Source organism: Megalobrama amblycephala, linkage group LG22 (assembly GCF_018812025.1).
Source record: "Megalobrama amblycephala isolate DHTTF-2021 linkage group LG22, ASM1881202v1, whole genome shotgun sequence".
NCBI classification, from domain to species: Eukaryota; Metazoa; Chordata; class Actinopteri; order Cypriniformes; family Xenocyprididae; genus Megalobrama; species Megalobrama amblycephala.
This window is the reverse complement of record NC_063065.1, coordinates 7,703,132-7,730,968: the sequence shown is the minus strand read 5'-3', so window position 1 is coordinate 7,730,968 and position 27,837 is coordinate 7,703,132. Positions and strand designations below refer to the sequence as shown.

The 27,837-nt window shown below is 35.6% G+C and overlaps 3 protein-coding genes across 4 annotated transcripts in view; all 3 read left to right on the top strand.

The window, feature by feature from the left end:
* Positions 1-488: 488 nt before the first annotated feature.
* LOC125257554 (potassium voltage-gated channel subfamily C member 1) lies at positions 489-2,468 on the top strand. The gene is given in 4 exon segments (XM_048173983.1): positions 489-1,298; positions 1,416-2,089; positions 2,091-2,229; positions 2,331-2,468. Coding segments are annotated over 3 exon segments (1,263 nt in total). The 5' UTR covers positions 489-827; the 3' UTR covers positions 2,209-2,229; positions 2,331-2,468.
* Positions 2,469-6,880: 4,412 nt separating this feature from the next.
* On the top strand, positions 6,881-27,469 carry mapre2 (microtubule-associated protein, RP/EB family, member 2). Of its 2 annotated transcripts, none has more exons than XM_048173985.1 (7): positions 6,881-7,033; positions 16,050-16,177; positions 19,177-19,322; positions 20,257-20,473; positions 20,586-20,731; positions 25,001-25,159; positions 25,458-27,469. In XM_048173985.1, exons 2-7 carry the CDS (start codon positions 16,057-16,059, stop codon positions 25,530-25,532), a joined length of 864 nt encoding a protein of 287 aa, XP_048029942.1. In that variant the 5' UTR covers positions 6,881-7,033; positions 16,050-16,056; the 3' UTR covers positions 25,533-27,469. The 2 variants fall into 2 exon arrangements, with proteins under 2 accessions (XP_048029942.1, XP_048029941.1); XM_048173984.1 differs by lacking the exon at positions 6,881-7,033 and adding an exon at positions 11,057-11,315.
* The window catches only part of spidr (scaffold protein involved in DNA repair), a 60,186-nt gene continuing 59,683 nt past the window's right edge, over positions 27,335-27,837 (top strand). The window contains exon 1 of the mRNA XM_048173982.1: positions 27,335-27,464. Coding sequence (XP_048029939.1) covers positions 27,456-27,464 — 9 coding nt within the window. The 5' untranslated portion in view covers positions 27,335-27,455. The remainder of the gene's footprint in view (positions 27,465-27,837) is intronic.

The window sequence follows — 27,837 nt, the reverse complement described above, 5'->3', positions numbered from 1 at the left end:
AAATTCATTGAATTACAACTATTGAATTACAACTATAAAATTTGTTTTAAACCCCCTAAACTGTATTACCTAATATGCTTCAGGCTAAAATGTCGATTAGTGGGCTGACAGGAAGTTCGAGAACAGCTGGCTTTCATCAGATGGCTTTTTTTCAGGCTATACATTCTTCTGTGAATAGTGGCTTGTCTTCTGGGACCTTTGGAGGCTGGACTGCAAAGAAGTATAAAAGTGCAAAGATTGTGTCAGTGTTTTACAACTCCAAGTTTCAAGCTCACAAACACAGTCAAAAGATTATAATAGTGAAATTCTGTTCTTAGGAATATCTCTGTGTGAAAAGATATCAAACTCTTTCCTTGGACAAGGTAAGGTCAGTCTTTATACAGTGGTTGATTTGTTTTCAACTTCTTTAAGTCATTATCATGCAAATGATAGATGATTGCATTGCAATTTATTTTTTAATGAATAAAACTACAAAAAAATCTTTAAATAAAACATGTGTAACATTTGTATTATTTTTTGTATTTTTTTCTCTTGGATTAATAACTTCTGCTTGTATATGGAAAAAATGTGGTGATTTCTGTTTTATTTTTGAGTTATATTAACAAATTGTTGAATCAGAATTTGAAAGAAGTTTCTTTGAAATGAACATTTGGATATTGTAAATTATTCAATGTAACTAAATATTGATTTTTGTATTTGTGGTGCTAAATGAACAAATGATAATGTTGTATTTCCACTATTGAATACTGATGATATCGTAATGATAAACTTTTCATTTGTATCATAGAAAAACAGCTGCCAGAATAGCAGCACTGAGCTCTTACACTATGATGAGTTCTGTGGGTGTTTTCTCACTGGGAGCTTCTGAGGGCAGTAGTGAAAAAATAGTGATAAATGTCGGTGGGGTAAAACATGAGACCCACAAGAGCACCCTAATGACCCTTCCGGGCTCCCGCCTTGCCCAGCTGGTGGACACTGAGAAGCCTCCTTCAGAGCTGTTTTTTGATCGCCACCCTGAAGTCTTCACTCACGTGCTGCAGTATTATAGAAGCGGGAAGCTGCACTGCCCCACCAACTTGTGCGGTGTGTTGCTGGAAGAGGAGTTTGATTTCTGGGGTATCAGCGGCACAGATGTGGAGCCCTGCTGTTGGGCGGCATTTCGACAGAACAAAGATGCTGTAGAGGCTTCGGCTCAGATTGACCCTTCAGTGATGGAGAATGAACAATTCAGCCATAAAGCTTGGCAGCTGAAGATATGGGCTCTCTTTGACAACCCGCTTTCATCCGTTAGAGCCAAGGTATCATAAGTGTCTTTATGTTTATGCAGTTTTTGCAAAACCCTAAATCAGTGCTTGCTATTGCTGTTCTTCATATGGGTGGCTCCTTTCTCATTCTTAATGTTTCTGTTTCTCCAGGTTGTTGCGGTCGTATCTCTGTTCTTCATCCTGCTCTCTATCACTGCATTCTCTCTGCAGACACATCTGGCTATAAATCCTCAGCAAATGTATGTGGTATCGGCAGACAACTCAAGTGAGAATTTCATCGAGAATGTTTCTGTACTACCTAGAGTTCTGGATGCGGTGGAGTTAATCTGTTTGATATGGTTTGTGTTTGAGTTTGTGATGCGTGCAGTCAGCTGCCCGAGCAAACCGCGCTTCTTCATGAACGTTATGAACATCGTCGACTTGCTTGCCCTGTTCCCCTGGTTCTTCCGGTGGTGTTCAGGGACATACTGCGCCAAAGCATTGGGCTTTCTGCATGTGATGCGATGCATACGTGTCCTTCACGTCTTCAGTCTGATGCAGCATGTGTTCGGTGTGAGAGTTCTCAAACACACGCTCCGCGCCAGTGCGACGGCTCTCTGCACGGTTCCTCTTATACTCTTCAGCTGCACGCTCATCTTCGGTACCATGGCTTATTACGCAGAATTCAATTATATTGACTCTTCGTTTGTTGACATTCCCTCCAGTTGTTGGTGGGCAGTGGTCACACTGACCACTGTGGGTTATGGAGACATGTATATCGTAACAGTTCCAGGCAAGTGTGTAGCCATTCTCTGTGCAATGGTCGGGGTTCTGCTCATCATCGTCTGTGCCCATAATCGTCAGCAACTTCATCAAGTTCAACTCCTTGCTCAGGACAAAGTATTCAATGGCCAGAAAGAAGGAGAAGATCAGTGTCCATACAGCCTCCTCGTCTTCCACTTAGAGCTGCTAAATAGAAACAGAGGTATCAAGGAAACATGCTGTGGTATACAGTATATATCTTTAATTACATGTGTATGTATGTGTGTGTGTGTGTGTGTCTTTTATGGTTTCTTTCTTTTACAGAATCTGAGTTGACTGGAGAAAGAGCCACCAAACTCTTAAACTGGAGGAAAAACATCAGTGTTACACATCATTCACACAGTTTTTTGTTTAACATTTTGCAGAGCATTAAGCTCATTTTGATCAATGTGATATGAAAGCTTGTTTCTCCAACAGGATGAAAAAAAAGTAAATTGTGACTTTTTATCTTACAATTCTGAGGGAGAGGAAAAAAACAGAACTGCAAGATATAAACATAATTTGAATGAATTGAAATCAAATTGAATCACAAATTGCCTAAAGAATTCGATCCCTATATTTAGTATAAGCCTACCATTATCACGAAGACGGTCCGTAAAACAAGCGTAGGCTAATGTTAGATAGTGATTGCAGAGACCTAGGCCTACTTAGATTATAGGTATATTTCACCGCTAACATAATGTTTTAATTACTTTATTACTGCTAACGAGCTAACTGGGATAGCTAGGATTCATTTCCAATCGATCTCACTTTCCGGAGAACATTGAAACTGACTGAAGGGAATTATTATTACAACTTCATTTTAAAAAATATATATAAAATTGAGTTTTAGGATATAGTCAACGTTTCAGTACACAATACTTAATGTTATGAGAGTTATATACATAAAAAAGACGTAGGCCTACCTTTCATAATCAGGCTGCAGCAGCTTCTTTCAGTTGTCTGCCACTGGACCGTTAAAATTTGAATAGTCGTGGCGGGATTCAGCGGGCGGGAACCGTATTTAACCCAACAGCTTGGTTGGTTACTACTAAAAATAACCAACCGATGTTAAAAATGACCCAACATTTTTGGGAAATAAATAATCCAACACAGTGACCCAATATGTGGAACCCAACTTTGGGTTAAAAAAAAACAACCCAACGTTTTTTGCTGTGTACTACTTACTTACTTTTACTTACTTTCTTTACTTACTTACTTAGATTATCTATCTATCTACAGTATCTATCCAATACTAAACCTAAACATAGTCAATACCCATTACAGTGAAAATTAACACAGCTATATATTATCACACTGTACATGTTTAAGGAACCTTGCACAAAAAACCCTTTGGGGTTCCAAACAAAAAACAATTCAACCATAACAGACAAAAAAATCTGTGGGCTGTTTTCACTTTTCCCTTAGGATTAACTGAAAGTTGCGAAAGGTTTTTCAAGATGCAGATGTTTGAATGTAAGCATTCCCTTTGAGGACTTTGTTCTTGTAACACTATCTGTCTTTGTATGAGTGTTTTATTTTATTATTATTATTTTTTTTAATGGTACAACGGTCTAAAAGGCGCATTTGATCCTCTTTAAACCACTAGATTGCACAAAAATTCACTTTTCTTAAGATGCACGTGGAAATTTGGCTGATCCTTGACCAAGCATGCCACACAAGTCCTGAAAGGGTTAGTTCACCCAAAAATAACATTTCTGTTATTTATTACTCACCCTCATGCCATTCCAAACCCGTAAGACCTTCGTACATCTTTGGAACACAAATTAATATTTTTGATGAAATCCGAGTTTTTTTTTTTACCTCCCATAGAAAGCAAATTTACCACATTCAAAGTACAGAAAAGTAGTAAAGACATCGTTAAAATAGTCAACGTGACTACAGTTGTTCAACCTTAATATTATGAAGCGACGAGAATACAACAAAACAAAAAAAATGACATTATTCAACAATATTTCCCCTTCCCTGTCAGTCTTTTACACAGTTGACGCAGTGAACGCAGTGCAGAGCTTCCGCGTTTACGTCTGAATGCTGGCTCATTATTGGCCGACGCTGTTCATGTGAACACCACGACGCATGCGTGTGATGCTTACGCAGAGTCGCCGTTCTGACGTAGAACACATGGGGCCTCCAAATGTCTAGAACCGGCCCTGCATGGTACTAAAAGAAAATAAAAATATTATGTTGTACAAATATCATCAAGTGTCCACAAGTTATGTAATTTAAAAAAAAATGTGAGATATCTGTCTATATTTTCCATGTCTTTAGAATTCATTAAAACTGATCCTTCATTTCAAATAATTTTCCAGCAAATGCTGATGTAACTTGTCATATGTTGGTGCAATATAAATAGCAGCCACTAGATGTCCTTGTTGAACAATCTTTTTTCCAATAAGACAACAAATATCACATTAAAGGGTTAGTTCACCCAAAAATAAAGTCATTAATTCCTCACCCTCATGCCGTTCCACACCCGTAAGACCTTCGTTCATCTTCGGAACACAAATTAAGATATTTTTGATGAAATACGATGGTTCAACGAGGTGTCCATAGACAGCAATGGTACTTCCTCTCTCAAGATCCATAAAAGTACTAAAAACATATTTAAATCAGTTCATGTGACTACAGTGGTTCTACCTTAATATTGTAAAGCGATGAGAATATTTTTTGTGAGCCAAAAAAAAACAAAATAACGTTTTTTTTAACAATATCTAGTGATGGCCGATTTCATAATGGTGCGCTCACACTAGACGCGAATGAAGCGTTAAGCGCGACTGATTTATATGTTAAGTCAATGCAAAGATGCGATAGACATCCTGTGTGTGATTCGCGCGAATGAGGTGGCGTGAATGACGATTCGCACGAGTTGAAAAATCTGAACTTTGGCGAATATTCGCGTCTCGTTAACCAATCAGGAGCTTGCTCTAGTAGTGACGTGATTACGACGTAGCGAGCCGAGGCAGAAATCTGAAACAACAATGGAAAAATGGACAAACAACAAAGGACAAAATCATCGTCGCTGTATGTGGATACCCGGAGCTGAACGATATATCTTTGTACTTTTATAGAAACAGGAATAAAAAGGATCTTGCTTGGAAGAAAGTGAGTGAGGAGTTCAGACAATCTGGTAAGTTGTAAAATGCTCTTTACTCAATTTGAGCTATATATATACATTTTGAGACTACAAGCTAGCTAAAGCTGGCAAATTGAGCTTATTCGCGGTATTTTACAACCACTTTCCCGCTGACGAGTTGATGAAGTGAGTAAACTCAAAATGTTCAAGCCTCCAACTACGCACGAATAGCGCAATTTATTCACGCAAGTCGCATCTGGTGTGAAAGCCCCATAATTTTTTCATCAAAAATATCTTAATTTGTGTTCCGAAGCTGAAGGTCTTACGGGTGTGGAACTACATGAGGGTGAGTAATTAATGACATTATTTTCATTTTTGGGTGAACTAACCTTTTAAGGAAAAAAATAAAATGAACTAAACATCAATTAATCAAAATGAATTAATAACGTTAAAGTTAAAACATAATATTTTTCCCAAAACGAATAATTATGGACTCTTTTGGATTATCAATGAAGGAATGTGACACCTAAATGTATAATGTAAATAAAAAATGTAGTAATTGCCAACTATTAAAGTGAGACTAACTTCCTAATTGGCTTATTTAACTCACCATATGCAAATTTGACTAACTACAGGCTATAACTACTATACAGTCACTATAATGACATCTGTTTTAAAGGGATAGTTCACCCAAAAATGAAAATAATGTAATTTATTACTCACCCTCATGTCGTTCCACACCCGTAAGACCTTCATTCATCTTCGGAACGCAAATTAAGATATTTTTGTTGAAATCCGATGGCTCTGTGAGGCCTGCATAGGGAGCAATGACATTTCCGCTCTCAAGATCCATTAATGTACTAAAAACATATTTAAATCAGTTCATGTGAGTACAGTGGTTCAATATTAATATTATAAAGCGATGAGAATATTTTTGGTGCACCAAAAAAACAAACAAACGACTTATATAGTGATGGCCGATTTCAAAACACTGCTTCATGAAGCTTCAGAGCGTTATGAATCAGCTGTTCGGAGCACCAAAGTCACATGATTTCAGCAGTTTGGCGGTTTGACACGCGATCCGAATCATGATTCGATACTCTGATTCATAACGCTCCGAAGCTTCCTGAAACAGTGTTTTGAAATCGCCCATTACTATTTAAGTCGTTATTTTGTTTTTTTTTGGCGCACCAAAAATATTCTTGTCACTTTATAATATTAATATTGAACCACTGTACTCACATGAACTGATTTAAATATGTTTTTAGTACATTAATGGATCTTGAGAGGAAATGTCATTACTCCCTATGCAGGCCTCACGGAGCCATCGGATTTCAACAAAAATATCTTAATTTGTGTTCTGAAGATGAATGAAGGTCTTATGGGTGTGGAACGACATGAGTGAGTAATAAATGACATTATTTTCATTTTTGGGTGAACTAACCCTTTAAATATTAGTTTAATGCTCCACATTATTCAGAAACCTTACAATTAAACAAAGGCAGGCTCATCCTCTAAATTTAGCCTTTTATCTACTATCCAAACATGTTTCCCGTCGTGAAATTAACGCATCGCTCATTTCCCTTGATATATAAAACATAAGGAAACCACTCAAAGAGTCTATTCAACGAGCAGCGCACTGCATTGCTATTGGCAAAGAAAGACAACATCCGTTGCTTCCGTCAACCAATGATCCGAAAGAAGGGAGGAGACAATTAGAAAAACAACGGCCTTTCTTTCTATCAACCAATCAGCGGAAAGTTGAAGGGGCATTCGCCAATCAGCGGCGATGGGTGGATAGGTGTTTGTGCCGATGGTTCACTGAGGCGCTGGAGGGTGGGGTGCGAATCGAGAAGCGCAGCTGGTTTGATCGGATTTACTGTTGAGTTCACGGGTGAGTCGAGCTTATATCAGGCGCTGTCTTTAAACTATTACTGTGATTTCGTTTTAGAGAGGTTTGGTTTTGCAAGGGCAGGACTGAACCTATGGGAAACCATCGATTCCTGTTTAATTTTGTCATTAAGTTCAAAGATCATGCAGGCAGAGTAGCTTGTTAGCGTAGCACCAGCTGTTGAAGTGCATTGATGATGGTCCTACCTTTAACCCTAAACTGTCACTTTATATGATGTCGTGGTTAATAAATGCACAATATTACTTCTGACACAAATTTGTACTGTTTTATTTTGGTTTACTTTTTTTTCTTTTGTAATTAACATGAAGTTGTTAATTTGCTAAGCACACTTCCTGTTCTTAAAGAAATATATTTGGCGGGTTAGGTTGCAAGGTGTAACTTTTACATCGATGTTAGACGTTTAGTCCAAATTTGCACGAAAAAATAAGATTAAATTGGTTGCAAAGCCATTTTCTGCCTTGAGGGGGGAAAAGAGCCAACAAAAGACAATTGAACAGCCTGGTGCAATTGAAATGCATTAATCTGCAACACAAGCAGCTTAAAGAGTGCATGTTTAACAGAAACGTATACCTGACCCACAGTCTGGTTTAAGTCTAAGATCATTAGTTTGCATTCTTTTCTATTTCAAGACATTTTCCCCATCTTAAGTTATATGATCAGTATGTGAAATTCATTTAAAAATGCATAAATGCAAATATATATAATGCATTTTTTTGGGCATAAATGACAGCAGCGCTGGAGCTGATACATTCTCTGTCTTCTAAAGTGCAACTTAATCTTCATTTGAAGAAAAAAATCTGTGTACTTAGAGTCAGATGATTGATGTCACTAATTTACTTTTTTTTTTTACTTTTAATTTGGTTAGTGGCCTACAGTAGTAGAGAATGTGAAATAGAGAATATTTCTTGTTCATTTTACATTAGAACATTTTATTTTGCCTTGCATCCTAAACGTCCTGCTTATTTTCAGTTTTAAATTAAGAGAAAAAGAAGAAAAAGATAAAAAAAAACAAAAACAAAAAAAAAAGTTTTCAGTGTGGTCTCAGACTACAGATCTGTATATGCACTTAATTATGCAATTATGCAATTTTATTATGCACTTTGGGTTAGTTCACCCAAAAATGAAAATAATGTAATTTATTACTCGCCTTCATGTCGTTCCACACCCGTAAGACCTTCGTTCATCTTCTGAACACAAATTAAGATATTGTTGATGAAATCCGATTGGCTCAGTGAGGCCTCTATAGACAGCAATGTCATTGAACTTCTCATGATCCAGAAAGCTACTAAAAACATATTTAAAACAGTTCATGTGACTACAGTGGTTCAATATTAATATTATAAAGTAACGACTTTTCAAAGATATCTAGTGATGGCTGATTTCAAAGCACTGCTTCGAATCTTGTTTCAAATCAGTGATTCGGAGCGCCAAAGTCACGTGATTTCAGCAGTTTGGCATTTTGACCTATGATTTTGACACGCGCTCCGAATCACTGATTTGAAACAAAAGATTCGAAGCAGTGCTTTGAAACTGGCCATCACTAGATATTGTTGAAAAGTAGTTATTTTGTTTTTTTGGAGCACAAAACGTTTTCTCGTCACTTTATAATATTAAGATTGAACCACTGAACTCACATTAACTGATTTAAATATGTTTTGAGTACCTTTCTGGATCTTTCAATGACATTGCTGTCTATAGAGGCCTCACTGAGCCATCGGATTTCATCAAAATATCTTAATTTGTGTTCCGAAGATGAACGAAGGGGTGTAGAATGACATGAGGGTGAATAATAAATGGCATTATTTTCAGTTTTGGGTGAACTAACTCTTTAATTCATTTTTAATTTATTTATTTGCTGACCGATAGTCTTTAATATTATGCTACATTATTGACTAGTATTTTGTCCAGGCTGATTAATTGGACAATATTTGGCCATTTTGAGATTACTGGCATCAGCCAAATATTATACCCAATTGATTATCATGTTATCAAGTTTAAAAATATGTTTCTACACTTATATAAGTTAATTTTACACAATATTTATTTAATTATTATTGTATTATTAGCTTATATCAGATCTATGTTAGTATTATATCAGCCTTCAGTCACTCTAAACTCAGTACTATCAGCCATTGAAAAGTAAAACACTAATGCAGTAATATAAAACTAATATTTTGTAATGTTCTTAAAGGGGTGGTTGATTATGATTTCACTTTTTTTTTAACTTTAGTTAGTGTGTAATGTTGCTGTTAGAGCATAAACAACATCTGCAAAGTTACGACGCTCAAAGTTCAATGCAAATGGAGATATTTTCTTTTAAAGAATTTGCTGTTTAAGGACTACAACAAACGGCTGGTAGGGACTACAACGAGCTTCTTCCCGGGTTGGCATCACTTCCCGGGTTTGACATCACTGACCCTAAAATTTACATAAACCCCGCCCCCGAGAACAAGTAACGAGTTGTAGTAGTAGAGTGTTGTTACCACTGCTTCACAAACGAGGGTCAATTCAATGCTGGATTTGCACAAAAGATTAACATGACGGCACATGCTAGTCGATGAGTTGAATCAACTCCACAGCAACTCCATACATTTATCCACTAACCATTCAGAAACGTCCAGTTTCATCCTAAAAGTTGTAACTTCTTCCTGAGTCTCTCCATCAGTGTCGACTCCGGTTTGAACAATGTAAGGCTGAACACCGTTACTGACAATCCTCATTTTGGCTGCGTGAGATTCTCCAGCTTTGTTGTTGCAACCGAAGCACAACCTGTTAAAGCTCCGCCCTCTTCTGGAAAGGGGGCCGGGAGCAGCAGCTCATTTGCATTTAAAGGGACACAAAAAAAAAGCATGTTTTTTTTCTCACACCCAAATGGGGCAAATTTGACAAGCTATAATAAATGATCTGTGGGGTATTTTGAGCTGAAACTTCACAGACACATTCTGGGGACACCAGAGACTTATATTACATCTTGAGAAAGGGGCATTATAGGTCCTCTTTAAATAGCTTTTGATCAGATTTATGGTGGTCGAGATAGATATGTGGCCACAGCTTTGTTTTACTGCTTATATGAAGCAGCGAAGCATAAGAACTATAAATAACCTCACTAATATTTTTTCCACTTGTAATGTCACTTTATTTTAAAACTATGAGAACTTCATTTATCAGATTGGCTAGACCTTTGCTCATGGCCTGGATAGATTTATCTATCCGTTTTGACTCTAAAAACCATAGATTTGATTGACTGCAGAGACTGCATTGTAAAGATGCCATTCTATATACATTAACAAGAGCCTTATCTAAACATTGTGTAATGTGTGTGTATATATATGTCACACATAGTTCTATAGTATATAGTTTGGGGTCAGTCAGATTGTAATGTTTTGAAAGAAGTCTCTTATATGCTCAACAAGGCTGCATTTATTTGATCAACAATACATAAAAAAAAAACTATAACATTGTGAAATATTATTACAATTTAATGTCTGTTTTCTATTTGAATACATTTTAAAATGTCATTTATTCCTGTGATGAAAGCTGAATTTTCAGCATCATTACTCCAGTCACATGATCCTTCAGAAATCATTCAAATATGCCGATTTGCTGCTCAAGAAACATTTCTCACCAATGTCGTCATATTATTATTTCCAGACTTTATTTGTGTGTAAAGAGCAGATTGCTAAATTTAGCTGAAAAAATAAACGGCTTTATATTAAAATATCTGTGCCAACCCATAACATGTTCACACACTTTTTACCCATTCATGAAATATGAACTAAAATGGGAAAAATGCACATCCAAATAAAAACTTTGGACACATTTTGGGCCGAGATGCAGGTCTGTCTTTAGAAGGAAAAACATAGTGACCTCTAAGGTATATTCATAGGTATAATACATCATATATAATTTATAATTATGTATTTAGTTAGAGGCAAAGTTACTCCCTGGCTCAAATCTGAAGCACCCCTCCCAAAGTCACATGACTGTAGTTCCGTGACTCACCTGTGAGGTCGCTGTTGAGCCGCAGAGACACATCCATACAAATACACACAGGATTTAAACTGAGAACAAGCAGGCAGACGGCAGGGAACATCCCCGACGTCCCTTTCCTAGACCGTTCGAGTATTTCACAGAGCCAAATGCCCGGTCCGACCCAAGCTCTGTCCCCCAATGGAGAGAACAACAACGACATCATTCCGGACAACAACGGCACCAACATCATTCCCTACAGAAAGAACACAGTGCGTGGAGAGCGCGCCTACAGGTACACCACTGCCATTACCATCCGCCGGCCGCTTTACAAAGAAACCACCGCTTAAACCGAACTACAATCAAGGAATTTAGTCGAAAATATCAATATCAGTCGTTTAAATACATATATTCCCAATGCACTCGCTATGGGAACCCCAAACTCCCATTATGGCTGCGTGATATCTGTTGGTGGGGCTTTTCCTGAGCCAGCTATGGCGTTTTCCTGATGGTGCAGTCATTAAGAAACCATGTTAAAAGCTTTTTGGTGAATGCGTTCGCGCTTTGAGGGTTTCCCCCAAACGTTATGCATATGATTTAGGATGGATGTGTGTTGGGATGGACGCTGACAGGGTGCTTTCCCAGGTTTTGACAGTGCATGGCCTGTATGTTCACTAAGCAGTCAGCCATTGCGTAATGTAATTCATTTCATCCTAGCCCCAAAATGTGTTCAGGTTGTCTGTGTCGTGCGTATCGTGCCTAATACTAGTTAATATTGCGTGCATGGGTAAAAAAAAATATGATTGTGTGTGTTTTACGGGACTATAAACATGTTTTGGGTGGATTGCTTTTGTTGACACTGATTTTTCCCTCCCCCTTCATTCCAACATCTCACTAAACTGTTTATCTTTCCTGCTAAATTTAGATGAATCTGCTCTTTAAGCACAAAAGCACTAATGTCTGGAAATGCAATGTGCTTTTAAGATTATTAAAGCCAGGAGAAATGAATAGATGGGTATATTTGTCATCCTGGTGGGCTATAAGAGAAATTTTAAATTAGAGATGTGGGTTTTCTTGAGGGATTCGGTTCATTATTCATATGATGATGCACTAGGATTTCAAGGGGAATGGGATTTATGTGATGGGTCTTTCTATTGGCAGTGATTGAAATTGGCTTCAGTCAGTAGATTGAATTAGGTTACTTTATTACATGCCAGCTTAGATGATCTTTGATATGTTCATATGCTTAATCGTGACCTATTAATAACTGGATGTTGACAGCATTGCTGTTTTACTTGTGCCAAAGTATTGATTTGTTATAGCTTTTATTATTATTATCAAACAGTCAGTTTTGTACTAGGGATGCATTAAATTTCAGGACTATATCCATTATAATCTTACTGATTTTAAAAACCTATTTTAAAAAAACTGATATTATCAGTATCATCAATGCTTGTTAATACCAATTTTTTAAATTAGTTTTTGCTATCATCAATTTTAAAACAGATTTCCCACTTTACAACTTTCTAAAAATGAATAATAATCCATATTTCATACTGTGTATTATAATGTTGCCTAGTAATTTAAACATTGAATCATGGATTTTTACGTTGACAGCCTTAAGTGTTTAGTTTGCTTTTATTTATTTTTAGACAAAATCTATCAGCTGTAACATGAAAATAACTGTCAACTTAAATCATGCTGGCAAGAATTTTAATATTGGTTCATCCCTAGTTTGTTCAGTACAGTTTATTCCCCCAATCAATCAAATTGTGCTTTGTGCCAAGCTGTGAAATGTTTCAAAATCTATCATCCCATCAGCAGCTTTTCAAGGACACTAGTTTCAGTAGAGGACACACAAAAATCCTTTTAGTGTGAAGCAAATGCAATATAGGCTGTCTGACACCAAAAGCTGTTCTGAGATGGAAAATGACTATATTTATGCATACAATAAAAAGCAGTTAATTTATATGCTTGAACTTTTTTCCTTAGATTTGTTTTGTTTAGTTTTGAGTTGGCAATAAAGTGGGATAGATAGAATCGGTGGGCTCACAATTGTGTATGAGAACAAACAAAGCTCAAAAGCTTCTATTTAACATCATGGAGTGCTCTGTATATCTTGATATTTACTTACCTAGTTGACATCAGTATCATGTTACACAGTGTTTATAGGCAACACTTGCAATCCTAGATAGCAGGAAAAGTTCAGTAAAGAGAAAATTCAGTAACATGTAAATCATGGGCCTTTGGTCATTTCGAAGTATTAGAAATATTAGAAACACTTAAAAATGCATTGCAATTGCACACTTTTTATATTTTTAGTCACAAAGCAGGCTAAAGGCCCGTTCACACAAAGGACGATATCTATAACGATAACAATAAAGATATAGTTCTAACATTCTCTATGGCACAGAGAAACAATATTGTTGGAATCACTTTCAGAATTATTTTTTCCAGCTGCTGAACGATTAAAAAAAATTGACCGCCAATCACAATCCATCCTGCTTTAAAGAACTTGAGCTTTTAAAGCGGGAGACGGCAAAACTGCAGCGTTATTGCTGAAGTTACTATAGTTATCGTTTTTGGTGTGAACGGGCCTTAAAGGGTTATTTACCCAAAAATGAAAATTCTGTCATTAATTACTCGTCCTCTTGTCGACCTTTGTTCATCTTTGGAACACAAATTAAGATATTTTTGATAAAATCCAATGGCTCAGTGAGGCCTCCATTGACAGCAAGATAATTAACACTTTCAGATGCCCAAAAAGCCACTAAAGACATATTTAAAACAGTTCATGTGACTACAGTGGTTCAACCTTAATGTTATGAAGCGGCGAGAATACTCGTGTATCAAACTGCCAAAGTCACGCCCCCAGTGGTGAACCATTGAAATTTCGAAACACTTATGACGTAACAAAGGTTCTTTTACGGAAATCACGTGACTTTGGCAGTTTGATACAAGCTCCGAACCTCTGATTCGAAACAAAAGATTTGTAAAGCTTCATGAAGCAGTGTTCTGAAATCGCCCATCACTAGATATTGTTGAATAAAGTGTTATTTAGTTTTTTTGGTGCACAAAAATTATTCTTGTCGCTTCATAACATTAAGATTGAACCACTGTAGTCACATGAACTGTTATAAATACACTGCGTTCCAAATTATTATGCAAGAGACAAATCAGTAAGATTTCTGTACAATAAACATTCAGATTTTAGTTTTTCTAAGAAAATGTTTGTTTGTTTATTTATCCATGTCTTTTTAGATAACTGGTATCAATCTCAGACAAAATAATTTGCCAGATCTATGGAAACCCTGCTTAGAGGTTGTTCCACATTATTAAGCAAGTCACAGTTCTCATGCAATATGGGGAGGAAGAAAGATCTTTCTGAAGATGAAAAGCATGAAATGGTCCAGTGTTGTGCAAAAGGCATGAAAACAACTAATATTGTGTGAAACTGAATGGAGATTATCGAATTATCATAAGATTTGTGCGCGATTTAGAGCACAGCAGAACTCGGTCAGATAAAGGTTTATTGAGGAAAGTTCCTGTCAAAATATAAAAAAAGCCAGTGTTGAGCAGAAAACAGGTATTTGAAGCTGCTGGTGTCTCTGGAGTCTCAAGAAGCTCTCCATGCAGGCTGGCAGTTGTGCGTAAAGATGCATTTCAGCCACTCCAAACCAAAGCTCACAAAGAGAAACATTTGCAGTGGATTTAGAAATACATGAAGACTCATTTTTAAATAGTTTTATTCACTGACTAATGCCGTACTACAATGGATGGTCTAAATGGATGGATTTCTGGATGGTTGGTGAATGGCCACCACGTTCCAACAAGACTGCGACGTCAGCAAGGAGCTGGCGGGTGATGATTTGGGCTGGAATACTGGGAAGTGAGATGGAGGGTATTAAAATGACTTTTGCAAGATATGTGGAGTTCATAACTGGCCATTTTCAGCTATGGTATAAAAAGGAGGATAGTGCATAGTACAACGCACTATTGTACAATGCACTATGCACTATCCCATGCTGCAAAAAAACACCACAGCAATAAAACTGTTTGAAAATGTATTTCTACGCCCACTGTAAATATTTCTCTCTGTGAGGCTTGGTTAGTGGTGGCTAAAATGCATCTTTACGCACAACTGCCAGCCAGCATGGAGAGCTTCTTGAGACTCCAGAGACACCAACAGCTTCAAATACCTGTTTGCTGCTCAACACTGGCTTTTTTATCGCTGCCCTTTTAATACAATACATTTTTTGATAGGAACTTTCATTAATAAACCTTTATCTGACCGAATTCTGCTATGCTCTAAATCATTCACAAATCTTATGATAATTCGATAATCTCCATTCAGTTTCACACAATATTAGTTGTTTTCATGCCTTTTGCACAACATTGCACCATTTCATGATTTTCATCTTCAGAAAGATCTTTCTTCCTCCCCATATTGCATGAGAACTGTGACTTGCTTAATAATGTGGAACAACCTCTAAGCAGGGTTTCCATAGATCTGGCAAATTATTTTGTCTGAGATTGATACCAGTTATCTAAAAAGACATGGATAAATAAACAAACAAACATTTTCTTAGAAAAACTAAAATCTGAATGTTTATTTTACTGAAATCTTACTGATATGTCAATTGCATAATAATTTGGAACGCAGTGTATGTCTTTAGTAGCTTTCTGGACATCTGAAAGTGTTAATTATCTTGCTGTCAATGGAGGCCTCACTGAGCCATCGGATTTTATCAAAAATATCTTAATTTGTATTCAGAAGATGAACGAAGGTCTTACGGGTGTGGAACGACATGAGGGTGAGTAATTAATGACAGAATTTTCATTTTTTACGTGAACTAACACTTTAAGAGAATTAAATTAGACTTCCTGTTATAGTGTTCTGTAAGTAGTATGCATGGCTCTGTCTGATTCAGTCAATAGCAGAGCTGATAGTGACATTCAGACTTTGAGCTGTCCTTCACCACATCCGCACATGATTCTGATTCTGATGATGTCTGTGTCTCGTCCACAGCTGGGGGATGGCGGTCAACGTGTATTCTACCTCAATAACCCAGGAGACTATGAGCAGGCATGACATCACGGCCTGGGTGAACGATCTGCTCAGTCTAAACTACACTAAAGTGGAGCAGCTGTCATCAGGTATGTGAACCTCCCAACTTAAACTACCACTGACACTCATTAGACATAAAGACCAATAATCCCAGAGGATTTACACTAAGGCATTTTGTTAGTGCCTGTCTGATTGGCCGTAGGGCTGCTGCTCCCTTAAACTTTTGCGTTTGTCTGTCTGCTCAAGTAAAGCTGTTGTAAATTCTCAGCTGCTTTAGGTAAAACAGCCATGATTTATAAACCTGGGAACAGTAAAATCACATTAAATACATTGGTAACACTTTACAGAAAGGTTCATTTGTTAACATTTGTTAATGTATTAAGTTACATGAACTAACCATGAGCAATACATTTGTTACTGTATTTGTTAATCTTTGTTAACGTGAGTTAATAAAAATCCATTGTTTGTTCATATTACTTCACAGTGCATTAACTAATGTTAACAAATTCAACTCTTGATTTTAATAATGTATTAGTAAATGTTGAAATTAACATTAACAAAGATTAATATGCTGTAGAAGTGCAGTTCATTATTAGTTCATATTAACTAATGTTGTTAATTAATGTTAACTAATAAACCTTAACTTCTTTAGGAATAGCCAAAAAAACAACAACAAAAACACGTAAAGCTTTGCGTTGTTTAATAATAGTGTTTGTACCAGGGTTTTTATAGTTAACTAATTCTAAAACCATAAAATGTCATTACTTGAAATAAAATAAAATATAAAAACTTATTTTATTTCAGCTAGTTGCCAAGGCAACATTTCTTATTTGAATTTAGGGGCCGTTTAGACGACACCGTTTTCAACTAAAAACGTAAAAAAATGTATGTTTTTGCCGTTCATTTACACGACAACTGCGTTTTGGGTGCTTGAAAAATGCAATTTTTTTTTTTTTAAATGAGACCGTTTGTTATTTCAGTGTAAACTACAAAAACACGAATTTGTGAAAAGGTCATGCATATGCGTATTATGTGTTCAGTCTATAGGTGTGTAGTGTTTCTTTACAAAGTGACATCGCCATCTACTGGCCTGGCAGCAGAATACAGCGTTTTAATTTTTTTTCCGTGGATTCGTGTGAACGGGGATCATTTTGACAACGTTGTCGTCTGTACACGAAAAATGCAAAGGAAAAACGTTTCCGTTTTTAGTACAACGTTGTCACATAAACCCTTAAAATAACTAAAACTGAAATAAAATGAATGAAAACTAATGTCTAATTTAATGTCTATATAAATGATGATTGATTTAAAGATATGATGATTTAAAGATATTAATAACTACAGTTGTTTCTCAGTGATACTAAAATAACTCTGGTTTATTGCATTTAATGTATTGTGTGCAATGTTACATGCTATATTTCTTTTTAAACCATTTTAATTTAATTCTTGTATAATTATTATACATGCAATTTTACATAATATGACCCTCCAATATTTTTCATGAGACTACATGGAAATTGTTCATACCACAGGACTATTTAAATGAATCGCAAAACACCTAAAAGGTCATCTAAAATATTACATTTTCCTTATAGATAAATTTTAATCAAAAATGTTATTTGTCAACTACTCATTTAATTCTAAATCTTTCATCAAGTACTTTTGCTTTTAATCTGAAATGACTACATTACTTTGATCACCGCTATGATTAAGTGTCGTTTGCATTTGTTTAATTAGTTGTTTGAAATTCAATCAGGTGAAATTCTCTTCCTGTCAGTCACAACCATCAGATGATCAGTTCAGTCCTTTGTGTGATTTTAGTTTGATGGGATTTTGCAAGAGAAATGGGATTTCAGAAGCAGTTTGATAAACGATAAAAAAGGTGTTATGTTGATGAATGGTAAATATAGGCTAATAAACTTTAATAATAAAAAGACTCTATAATATAATACAAATGACAATGCACACATAGCATTATTTATATTTGTAAATATAGGCTTATGTGTAAGTAATTTATAGTTTAGGGAATATATCTTTACCAGGGAATTGAAATTGTGATTTACAGACCTAGGAAAGTCATCTTGTAAATCTTTAAAAATATGATTAAATAAAAAATGCCTTCTTATATCTTAATAAATACATTTCTTAGTTAAATATTTTGCTCTGCTCTAAAATAATTTGTACATTTGTAGTTACTCATTACTAGCTAAGCATACCTGTTTGTACACTATAAAACACAAACGGGGCTTAGGCCAAGCCATGATTAGGCCTTTAGTTCAATTAGGGTATTTAAGTATATTTTATAAATGTACCCTAGAAAAAAAACATTACTGGTGTGCATCTTGAGACAAAACAATGGCACTGACATATTTTAAGATATGTCAGTGCAAGTTGCTTTCAGTTCAAACAGCTCAAACGTGATTTTTAGTCCAGGACTAGCTTAAGCCTTGTCTGTGAAACCGGGGGAATGTTGCCATCTTTAAAGGGCTACGTTCCAAGTTGTTTTTTTTAATGTTTATATGTTTTGAATTTGTAAATGCCATTGCCAAGGATTGGTATTAGCTCCACCAATTTTTATACAATTATTCTAATCTTTATCCATTAATCATGCAATTGAGTCATTAAAATTCATCAGTCGAAATTTGTTGGAACCTTGACTAGTAATATCAAACTGTAAATAACACTTCTGTGCTTTAGCATGACATCACATGGACCTTAATTTAGTTGAGCATAAGCCCAAGTCAGGCCAGAGGTATTTAAAGATCTCAGAGACACTGAATATCCCGTGGAACGGGTCCAGGTCTACCTAGAGAGGCAGAAGACATTGATTTACGTGACGTCGCACTGGCATTTTAAGTTACATCCTTGGAGTCAAATGGATCCTTCCTTTTAAGTGCCCTTGTTTTAGTTCTTCTGATTGAGCAGATTAAGTTTACTTCAGAGGAAATTAGACTATTAGATGATCGTGAAACTGAATCTAAATGTGGTTGAAAGTTTTGGAGAAGTAAATGCGATGCAGAATGAGTCCTACAGATTGTCTTAGGAAAATCTTGTTCACTCAGCGAATCATTTGCGCATCATGTTACAGGAGCAGCGTACTGTCAGTTCATGGACATGCTGTTTCCCGGCTGTATCAGTCTTAAGAAGGTGAAATTCCAGGCCAAGTTGGAGCATGAATACATCCACAACTTCAAACTCCTGCAGGCCTCCTTCAAGAGGATGAATGTTGATAAGGTGAGACGAGCATGAGGGCGTTTTGCTCATAGCAGTAGGGTTACAGAAATAAAATCTGCTCAAAATCACCATCACTATTTTTTTTAGCATAAAAGACAGTTGTGGTTTTGTCTAAGAAAGTGCATGAATGACCCCAAACCCCAGACTGATTCAGTTATATTTGTAACTATTTATGAGTTACTAATTAAATAATAGTTCTTATCCCATTGCACATTTATGCTATATATACTTAACATTTGATGAAAAAGTTTAATTTTTGTGAAAATTGTATAATAAATAATAATTCTAAAATTAAAGTGTTTTAATGTTAGTTTAAATAAAAGAATATAAAATTAAATAATATATATGAACATTATACATTTCAATATTATAAATGTAAAATTGTGTAATAATAAAACTATAAACATAAATTGATGTATGAAAATTGGAAAGGGCCAGTAAAAATCCTTTTTTATAAAATTTTGCATGTTTTTTTTTTTCCAGCTAAAAAGTGCTTTAAAAACAGCATAATGATGCCATTTTACAATGCTTAAAAGGCAATAACCAGAAGAGATTTCATCCATTTTTCAGCCAAACAAATATTCAGTTAATATTTCAATAATTTAGCAACTCATTGAAGTGCTCACAGCTCTCTGATGTCAGTTGTCACATGACCTGCAGGTAAACAAATGTTTTCTAAAATGTTTTATTTTATTGTTCTTATGTTAAAATAGATTATTTATTTAAATTTGTATTTTTATATGGTTTCAATTATTAATTATTATTAAATCATTTCAATTAATTATTTGCACCAACCTCCTGCATTTCCCTCAGGAACCCCGATTTAACCTTGAAACCCTGATTTAACGTATAAATCATCTGTATTTAAGTAAAGTTATCTGTGTGATGTAATATTTTCACATATACGCTCACATCCTGTTTCCTTTCCTCTTAGATTATCCCTGTAGAGAAGCTCGTCAAGGGACGATTTCAAGACAACCTGGACTTCATTCAGTGGTTCAAGAAGTTCTTCGACGCCAACTACGACGGGAAGGAATACGACCCGGTCCAGGCCAGACAGGGCCAGGATGCCATTCCCCCTCCAGATCCTGGGGAGCAGATCTTCAACCTGCCAAAGAAATCCCACCATGCCGCCAGCTCTCCCACAGCAGGTCTGTTCGGGTTGCACGTAATTTCTTAATAATCATAATTAATCAACTTGCAAATTGACATCTACTAAATTTTGAGCCTCTTGCATCATGGCATCTGTTAACTTGTGTGCAGGAGCTACTAGATCAACCACTTCAACCCCTAAATCCTCCACCTCGACCTCCCGACCCTCCTCTGCCAAAAAGATTCCTGTGATGTCATCGACACCCGCTAAGGGAGAGAAGGAGCTGGAAGCCCAAGTAACACAACTAAGCGAACAGGTGGACATCCCTAACGCTATTAACTCTATTAAAATCTTTAAATAGACTGCATGAGCAATCATAAACATAATAACTATAAGTGCTAAACGAGACCATGAGATAAGATGCTATTTTAGTAGATAATTTTGGAAGAGGTTTGTCTAAATGTGTTGTTGCATTGATTTTAGCTTTGATACTTGATACACCTGGTAAGCTTACTTAGACAGAATTTTAGGCTTCTAGTGAGCTACTGTACATATCATTTTTGGACATCAAAGCCTAGATTCCTAGATTGCATATAGGGCACCTAGTGAGCTGTTTTCCTTCTTCCTTCATCTTTCTTGATGTTCTTATGATATCATAGACATCTTTCTTGATCTTCTAACCACATCATAGGCATCTTTCTAGATCTTACGACATCATAGGCATCTTTCCAGATCGTATGACATCATAGACATCATTCTAGATGTTCTTATGACATCATGGGCATCTTTCTAGATGTTCTTATGACATCATGGGCATTTTCTTAGATCTTTTTACAACATCATAGGCATCTTTTAGATCTTATGACATCATAGGCATTTTTTACATCTTATGACATCATAGGCATCCTTTTAGATCTTATGACATCATAGGCATCTTTCTAGAGCTTATGATATCATAGACATCTTTCTAGATGTTCTTATGACATCATGGGCTTTTTCCTAGATCTTTTTACAACATCATAGGCATTTTTTACATCTTATGACATCATAGGCATCTTTTTAGATCTTATGACATCATAGACATCTTTTTAGATCTTATGACATCATAGGCATCTTTCTAGAGCTTATGACATCATAGGCATCTTTCTAGAGCTTATGACATCATGGGCATCTTTTTAGATCTTATGACATCATAGGCATCTTTCTAGAGCTTATGACATCATAGGCATCTTTCTAGAGCTTATGACATCATAGGCATCTTTTTAGATCTTATGACATCATAGTCATCTTTCTAGAGCTTATGACATCATAGGCATCTTTTTAGATCTTATGACATCATAGACATCTTTCTAGATGTTCTTATTACATCATAGGCATCTTTCTAGAGCTTATGACATCATAGGCATCTTTTTAGATCTTATGACATCATAGGCATCTTTCTAGAGCTTATGACATCATAGACATATTTCTAGATGTTCTTATGACATCATAGGCATCTTTCTAGAGCTTATGACATCATAGACATCTTTCTAGATGTTCTTATGACATCATAGGCATTTTTTACATCTTATGACATCATAGGCATCTTTTTAGATCTTATGACATCATAGACATCTTTCTAGATGTTCTTATGACATCATAGGCATCTTTCTAGAGCTTATGACATCATAGGCATCTTTTTAGATCTTATGACATCATAGGCATTTTTCTAGAGCTTATGACATCATAGGCATCTTTTTAGATCTTATGACATCATAGGCATTTTTCTAGAGCTTATGACATCATAGGCATCTTTTTAGATCTTATGACATCATAGGCATCTTTTTAGATCTTATGACATCATAGGCATTTTTCTAGAGCTTATGACATCATGAGCATCTTTTTAGATCTTATGACATCATAGGCATCTTTTAGAGCTTATGACATCATAGGCATCTTTTTAGATCTTATGACATCATAGGCATCTTTTTAGATCTTATGACATCATAGGCATTTTTCTAGAGCTTATGACATCATGAGCATCTTTTTAGATCTTATGACATCATAGGCATCTTTTAGAGCTTATGACATCATAGGCATCTTTTTAGAGCTTATGACATCATAGGCATCTTTTTAGATCTTATGACATCATAGGCATCTTTTTAGATCTTATGACATCATAGGCATCTTTCTAGAGCTTATGACATCATAGGCATCTTTCTAGAGCTTATGACATCATGGGCATCTTTTTAGATCTTATGACATCATAGGCATCTTTCTAGAGCTTATGACATCATAGGCATCTTTCTAGAGCTTATGACATCATAGGCATCTTTTTAGATCTTATGACATCATAGTCATCTTTCTAGAGCTTATGACATCATAGGCATCTTTTTAGATCTTATGACATCATAGACATCTTTCTAGATGTTCTTATTACATCATAGGCATCTTTCTAGAGCTTATGACATCATAGGCATCTTTTTAGATCTTATGACATCATAGGCATCTTTCTAGAGCTTATGACATCATAGACATATTTCTAGATGTTCTTATGACATCATAGGCATCTTTCTAGAGCTTATGACATCATAGACATCTTTCTAGATGTTCTTATGACATCATAGGCATTTTTTACATCTTATGACATCATAGGCATCTTTTTAGATCTTATGACATCATAGACATCTTTCTAGATGTTCTTATGACATCATAGGCATCTTTCTAGAGCTTATGACATCATAGGCATCTTTTTAGATCTTATGACATCATAGGCATTTTTCTAGAGCTTATGACATCATAGGCATCTTTTTAGATCTTATGACATCATAGGCATCTTTTTAGATCTTATGACATCATAGGCATTTTTCTAGAGCTTATGACATCATGAGCATCTTTTTAGATCTTATGACATCATAGGCATCTTTTAGAGCTTATGACATCATAGGCATCTTTCTAGAGCTTATGACATCATGGGCATCTTTTTAGATCTTATGACATCATAGGCATCTTTCTAGAGCTTATGACATCATAGGCATCTTTCTAGAACTTATGACATCATAGGCATCTTTTTAGATCTTATGACATCATAGTCATCTTTCTAGAGCTTATGACATCATAGGCATCTTTTTAGATCTTATGACATCATAGGCATCTTTCTAGAGCTTATGACATCATAGACATATTTCTAGATGTTCTTATGACATCATAGGCATCTTTCTAGAGCTTATGACATCATAGACATCTTTCTAGATGTTCTTATGACATCATAGGCATTTTTTACATCTTATGACATCATAGGCATCTTTTTAGATCTTATGACATCATAGACATCTTTCTAGATGTTCTTATGACATCATAGGCATCTTTCTAGAGCTTATGACATCATAGGCATCTTTTTAGATCTTATGACATCATAGGCATTTTTCTAGATCTTATGACATCATGAGCATCTTTTTAGATCTTATGACATCATAGGCATCTTTCTAGAGCTTATGACATCATAGGCATCTTTTTAGATCTTATGACATCATAGGCATATTTCTAGAGCTTATGACATCACAGACATCTTTCTAGAGCTTATGACATCATAGGCATCTTTCTAGAGCTTTCTGATGACATCATGGGCATCTTTTTAGATCTTATGACATCATAGGCATCTTTCTAGAGCTTATGACATCATAGACATCTTTCTAGATGTTCTTATGACATCATAGGCATCTTTCTAGAGCTTATGACATCATAGGCATCTTTCTAGATGTTCTGATGACATCATGGGCATCTTTCTAGAGCTTATGACATCATAGACATCTTTCTAGATCTTATGACACCATAGGCATCTTTTTAGATCTTATGACATCATAGGCATCTTTCTAGAGCTTATGACATCATAGACATCTTTCTAGATCTTATGACACCATAGGCATCTTTTTAGATCTTATGACATCATAGGCATCTTTCTAGAGCTTATGACATCATAGACCTCATTCTAGATGTTCTTATGACATCACAGGCATCTTTCTAAACATTTTCATGACATCATAGACTGTTTTGGGAACCTAGTGACCTCTTGTCTGACATCATAGGCTGTCTACCTAGACATTTTGGGATTTGCTTACCTAGACAGCATTTTTTTTAAACATTGTTAATCTAGACAGCATTTTTGGCCATCAAATCCTGTAATCCTAGACAGCATGACCTGTTTTTCTTCTTCCTTGACAGCATGTTTTATGACCTCACATGCTGTCTGCCTAGACAGACAGCATTTTAAACTTGTGTAGCTTTTTTGAATATCATAGGCTGTTCAAATAGCATTTTTGGGCACCTAGTGAGCTCTCTTGTTGGACATAATTTTTGGGAATCATTTGCATAAAGCAAGGCTTTCATTAATAAAAGAGTAATACAACCAAGTAAAGGACTTTTATTGGATCATACAAATTAATTCAACTCTGAAAAGGCTGCTAAAACAGGAAGTAGAAGTGCATAAATTTAATGAAGAATTATGTTGTTTAGAAGCATGTCTACCAAAGCAACAACCAGCTTTTACTGTCCGTTTACAGCAGGCTTTTATCTCATTCTTAACTCTCATGTCTCTTCACTGCTGTAGCTCAATACATTAAAGCTAGCACTAGAAGGAGTGGAGAAGGAGCGGGATTTCTACTTCGGGAAGCTGAGAGAGGTTGAGCTGTTGTGTCAGGAGCAGGGCCAGGACAACGGGCCCTTCGTGGAGAGACTCATGGAGGTGCTGTACTCAGCAGATGACCAGGTTAGTACTTCACATCAGCAGAATTTAGTTTTTTAAAAACGCTGTGTTTTTGCTCGCCCAAATAGGGGCAAATTTGACAAGCTATAATAAATGATCTGTGGGGAATTTTGAGCTGAAACTTCAGAGACATTCTGGGGACACCAGAGACTTATAGTACATCTTGTGAAAGGGGCATTATAGATAGTCTTTAAATGAAAGACTGATTTAAGATATGTTGTTAAACTACTATACTAGGACAAACTGACATATGCCAAGATTCTTAAAAAATAACTAACAACAAACAACTGTGTGTGTGCAGGAGGCCGGCGGAGAGGAACACGAGGCTCCGGCTCAGGAGGAGGACGTCCCTGACGACACACAGGATGAATACTGAACACACATGCACTCAGTCCAGAAAACTGCTTTGGGTTCACTTTCTCAAACTCATGACGGTTTATTTCTCATTTACTCTGGTGGCGAAGGAGTGAGACAAATTGGCCAAATATTCAAATGTGTCTTTTGTCATTTTTCTTTTCCATTTGCCCTGTTTAATTGCATCATGACTATAATGAACATGTCATCTGACCGCAGCTTTAATGGTGAATCTTGTTCGTGTAAAGCCCTCGATAACAACCGCTGCACAGCAACTACATTTGGTTTTTAGTTTGTTGGCGTTTCCACCTGCTGTTTTTCATCTCACCACACTGATGAAGGAAAATTGATTTCTTAAGATGTTTATGTTTTTAGATGTGATGCATCAAATCATGAAATTTTTAAAATATTGCAATAAGAGTAGTTTAAAGAGCTACCAATACCATTTGTGAAATAAAGCCTCCTGTTAGATCCCTTACAAAGACTGACCATTGCTTACTATGGTAAATTTTGCATTGGAATATAATGCATATACTGATTCTGTGCATTAGAATATAAACCCGTGAGATTCATTTGGAAACGTTGCTGTTTTTCACTATATATTATTATTATTTTTGTCTAAATGTGTCTCAACTTCACAGAGGTGGACGCCAATCACAGTGTTTGATAGGAAGCATTTCATTTGAACTGTGCAATCGGTATTCTGTGTCTAAACATGTTTTACTTTATATGTACAGTAAAAAAACAGCCGTCATTCTGAAGAAAACGATGCATATTGAAGTTTTTTTTTTTTAACTGTTGTTCTAAAGCACAGGTTTTAGCGGAAGATATTCTGAACAGAAAACATTCTCGTGATCTCCTGATACTCGTCAATATTCTCCACAGGTCAACGCTTATGTCATTTATTATTGTGTACAATGAAAAAGGAATGTAAACATATGTACTGTTAATAATTATAAATAGACAATGTTTTTTTTTATTTCCCTCACAGTATCTCCCCTTATGCATTCCCCAAATGTGTTGCATGTTTGCATTTTATTTGTGAATAACTTGACCTGCTTTTTACATATTTAATAAAAAAGAAGAAAAAAAAAATAATTATGTTAAATGTTTTTTTTTTTTTGTATGTTTAACTTGCTGTTTAAAATCTCTGAAGATATGGATAGACTTGCCCTAATAAAACACTTTCATTTACAAAAGGAAGAAAATATTGGTTTTTATTATGAACAAGTTGACATTTATTTAGGGTAAAAGACTCATTTTGTCCATTATTGTAGTCGTGTTTTATTTAATATCTATGAGATTTTGCATACCACTGTTTAAGTAGTTATAATATCTTACATGGGACACCAACATTTCTGTAATACCAAATATTCAGGCATGTGGTCATTAAAATAATAGAAATGTACAAAATATACAACTCCTGAGACTCTTAGAGGGGCTTTTTAGACATGTTTAGCTTTTAAAAAATAAAAATGCTTTTTAAAAGTATCTGACGTATCACATAAATTAACAAATTTTATGGAAAAAGGAACATTAGGTAAAAGGTTAGGTATATTCTTTTTCAGTTATTAGTATATTATTGATTTTCAAGTTTTATTATTATTATTTAAACAAACGTCTTAAGAGAACAGAGTAGGATTTTCTTTGACAAGAAAAACTATTCGTTTGCTCATTCATTCATAATGATATAAAAAAAAACCTACATGATATTACCGTCGCATTGATTTTGTACTCCTGCAGTAGCAGTGCTGAGAGCTTTAAATGAATCTGCCCGCCAGGTGTCAGTAGTGCGCAGAATTAATAACTGAAAGAGCGGGAGAAAAGAACCGAAGAAGACGCTGCCTGTGTGCCGCTGTTTAGTGAACTACAGTCCAAAAATGTAAACAGTTATAATAAACCCTGTTTAAGGAAAAATAAAGTCGTAAAACCTTTGCTAAACACCATGGCCAAGGTAAGCGATCAATAAACACTTTGTAAACACACTTTCTCAAACTTTGTATATGTTTCAGTTGTTTGGGAGAACAACTTTATACTTTAATTCACTGTCAATCCATTGCACAACATGCAGAAGTAATGAAAACTCCGTAGAACTAGAAATATAAATCATAAAATCAATCTAGAGAAATAACACTTAAAGACCAATATATTACTATGCATATATAATAATTTTCAGTCAAAAATTCGGACACACCTACTCATTCTGTATGTTTTCACCATACCATGAAATAACATGCTTTGTAAAATGCAAAAATCAAAACTACTAACCTTTTGTTTTATTTGAGCTTTTTCAAAGTGTCTAGATTTAAATGTATGCATGTTTGTGT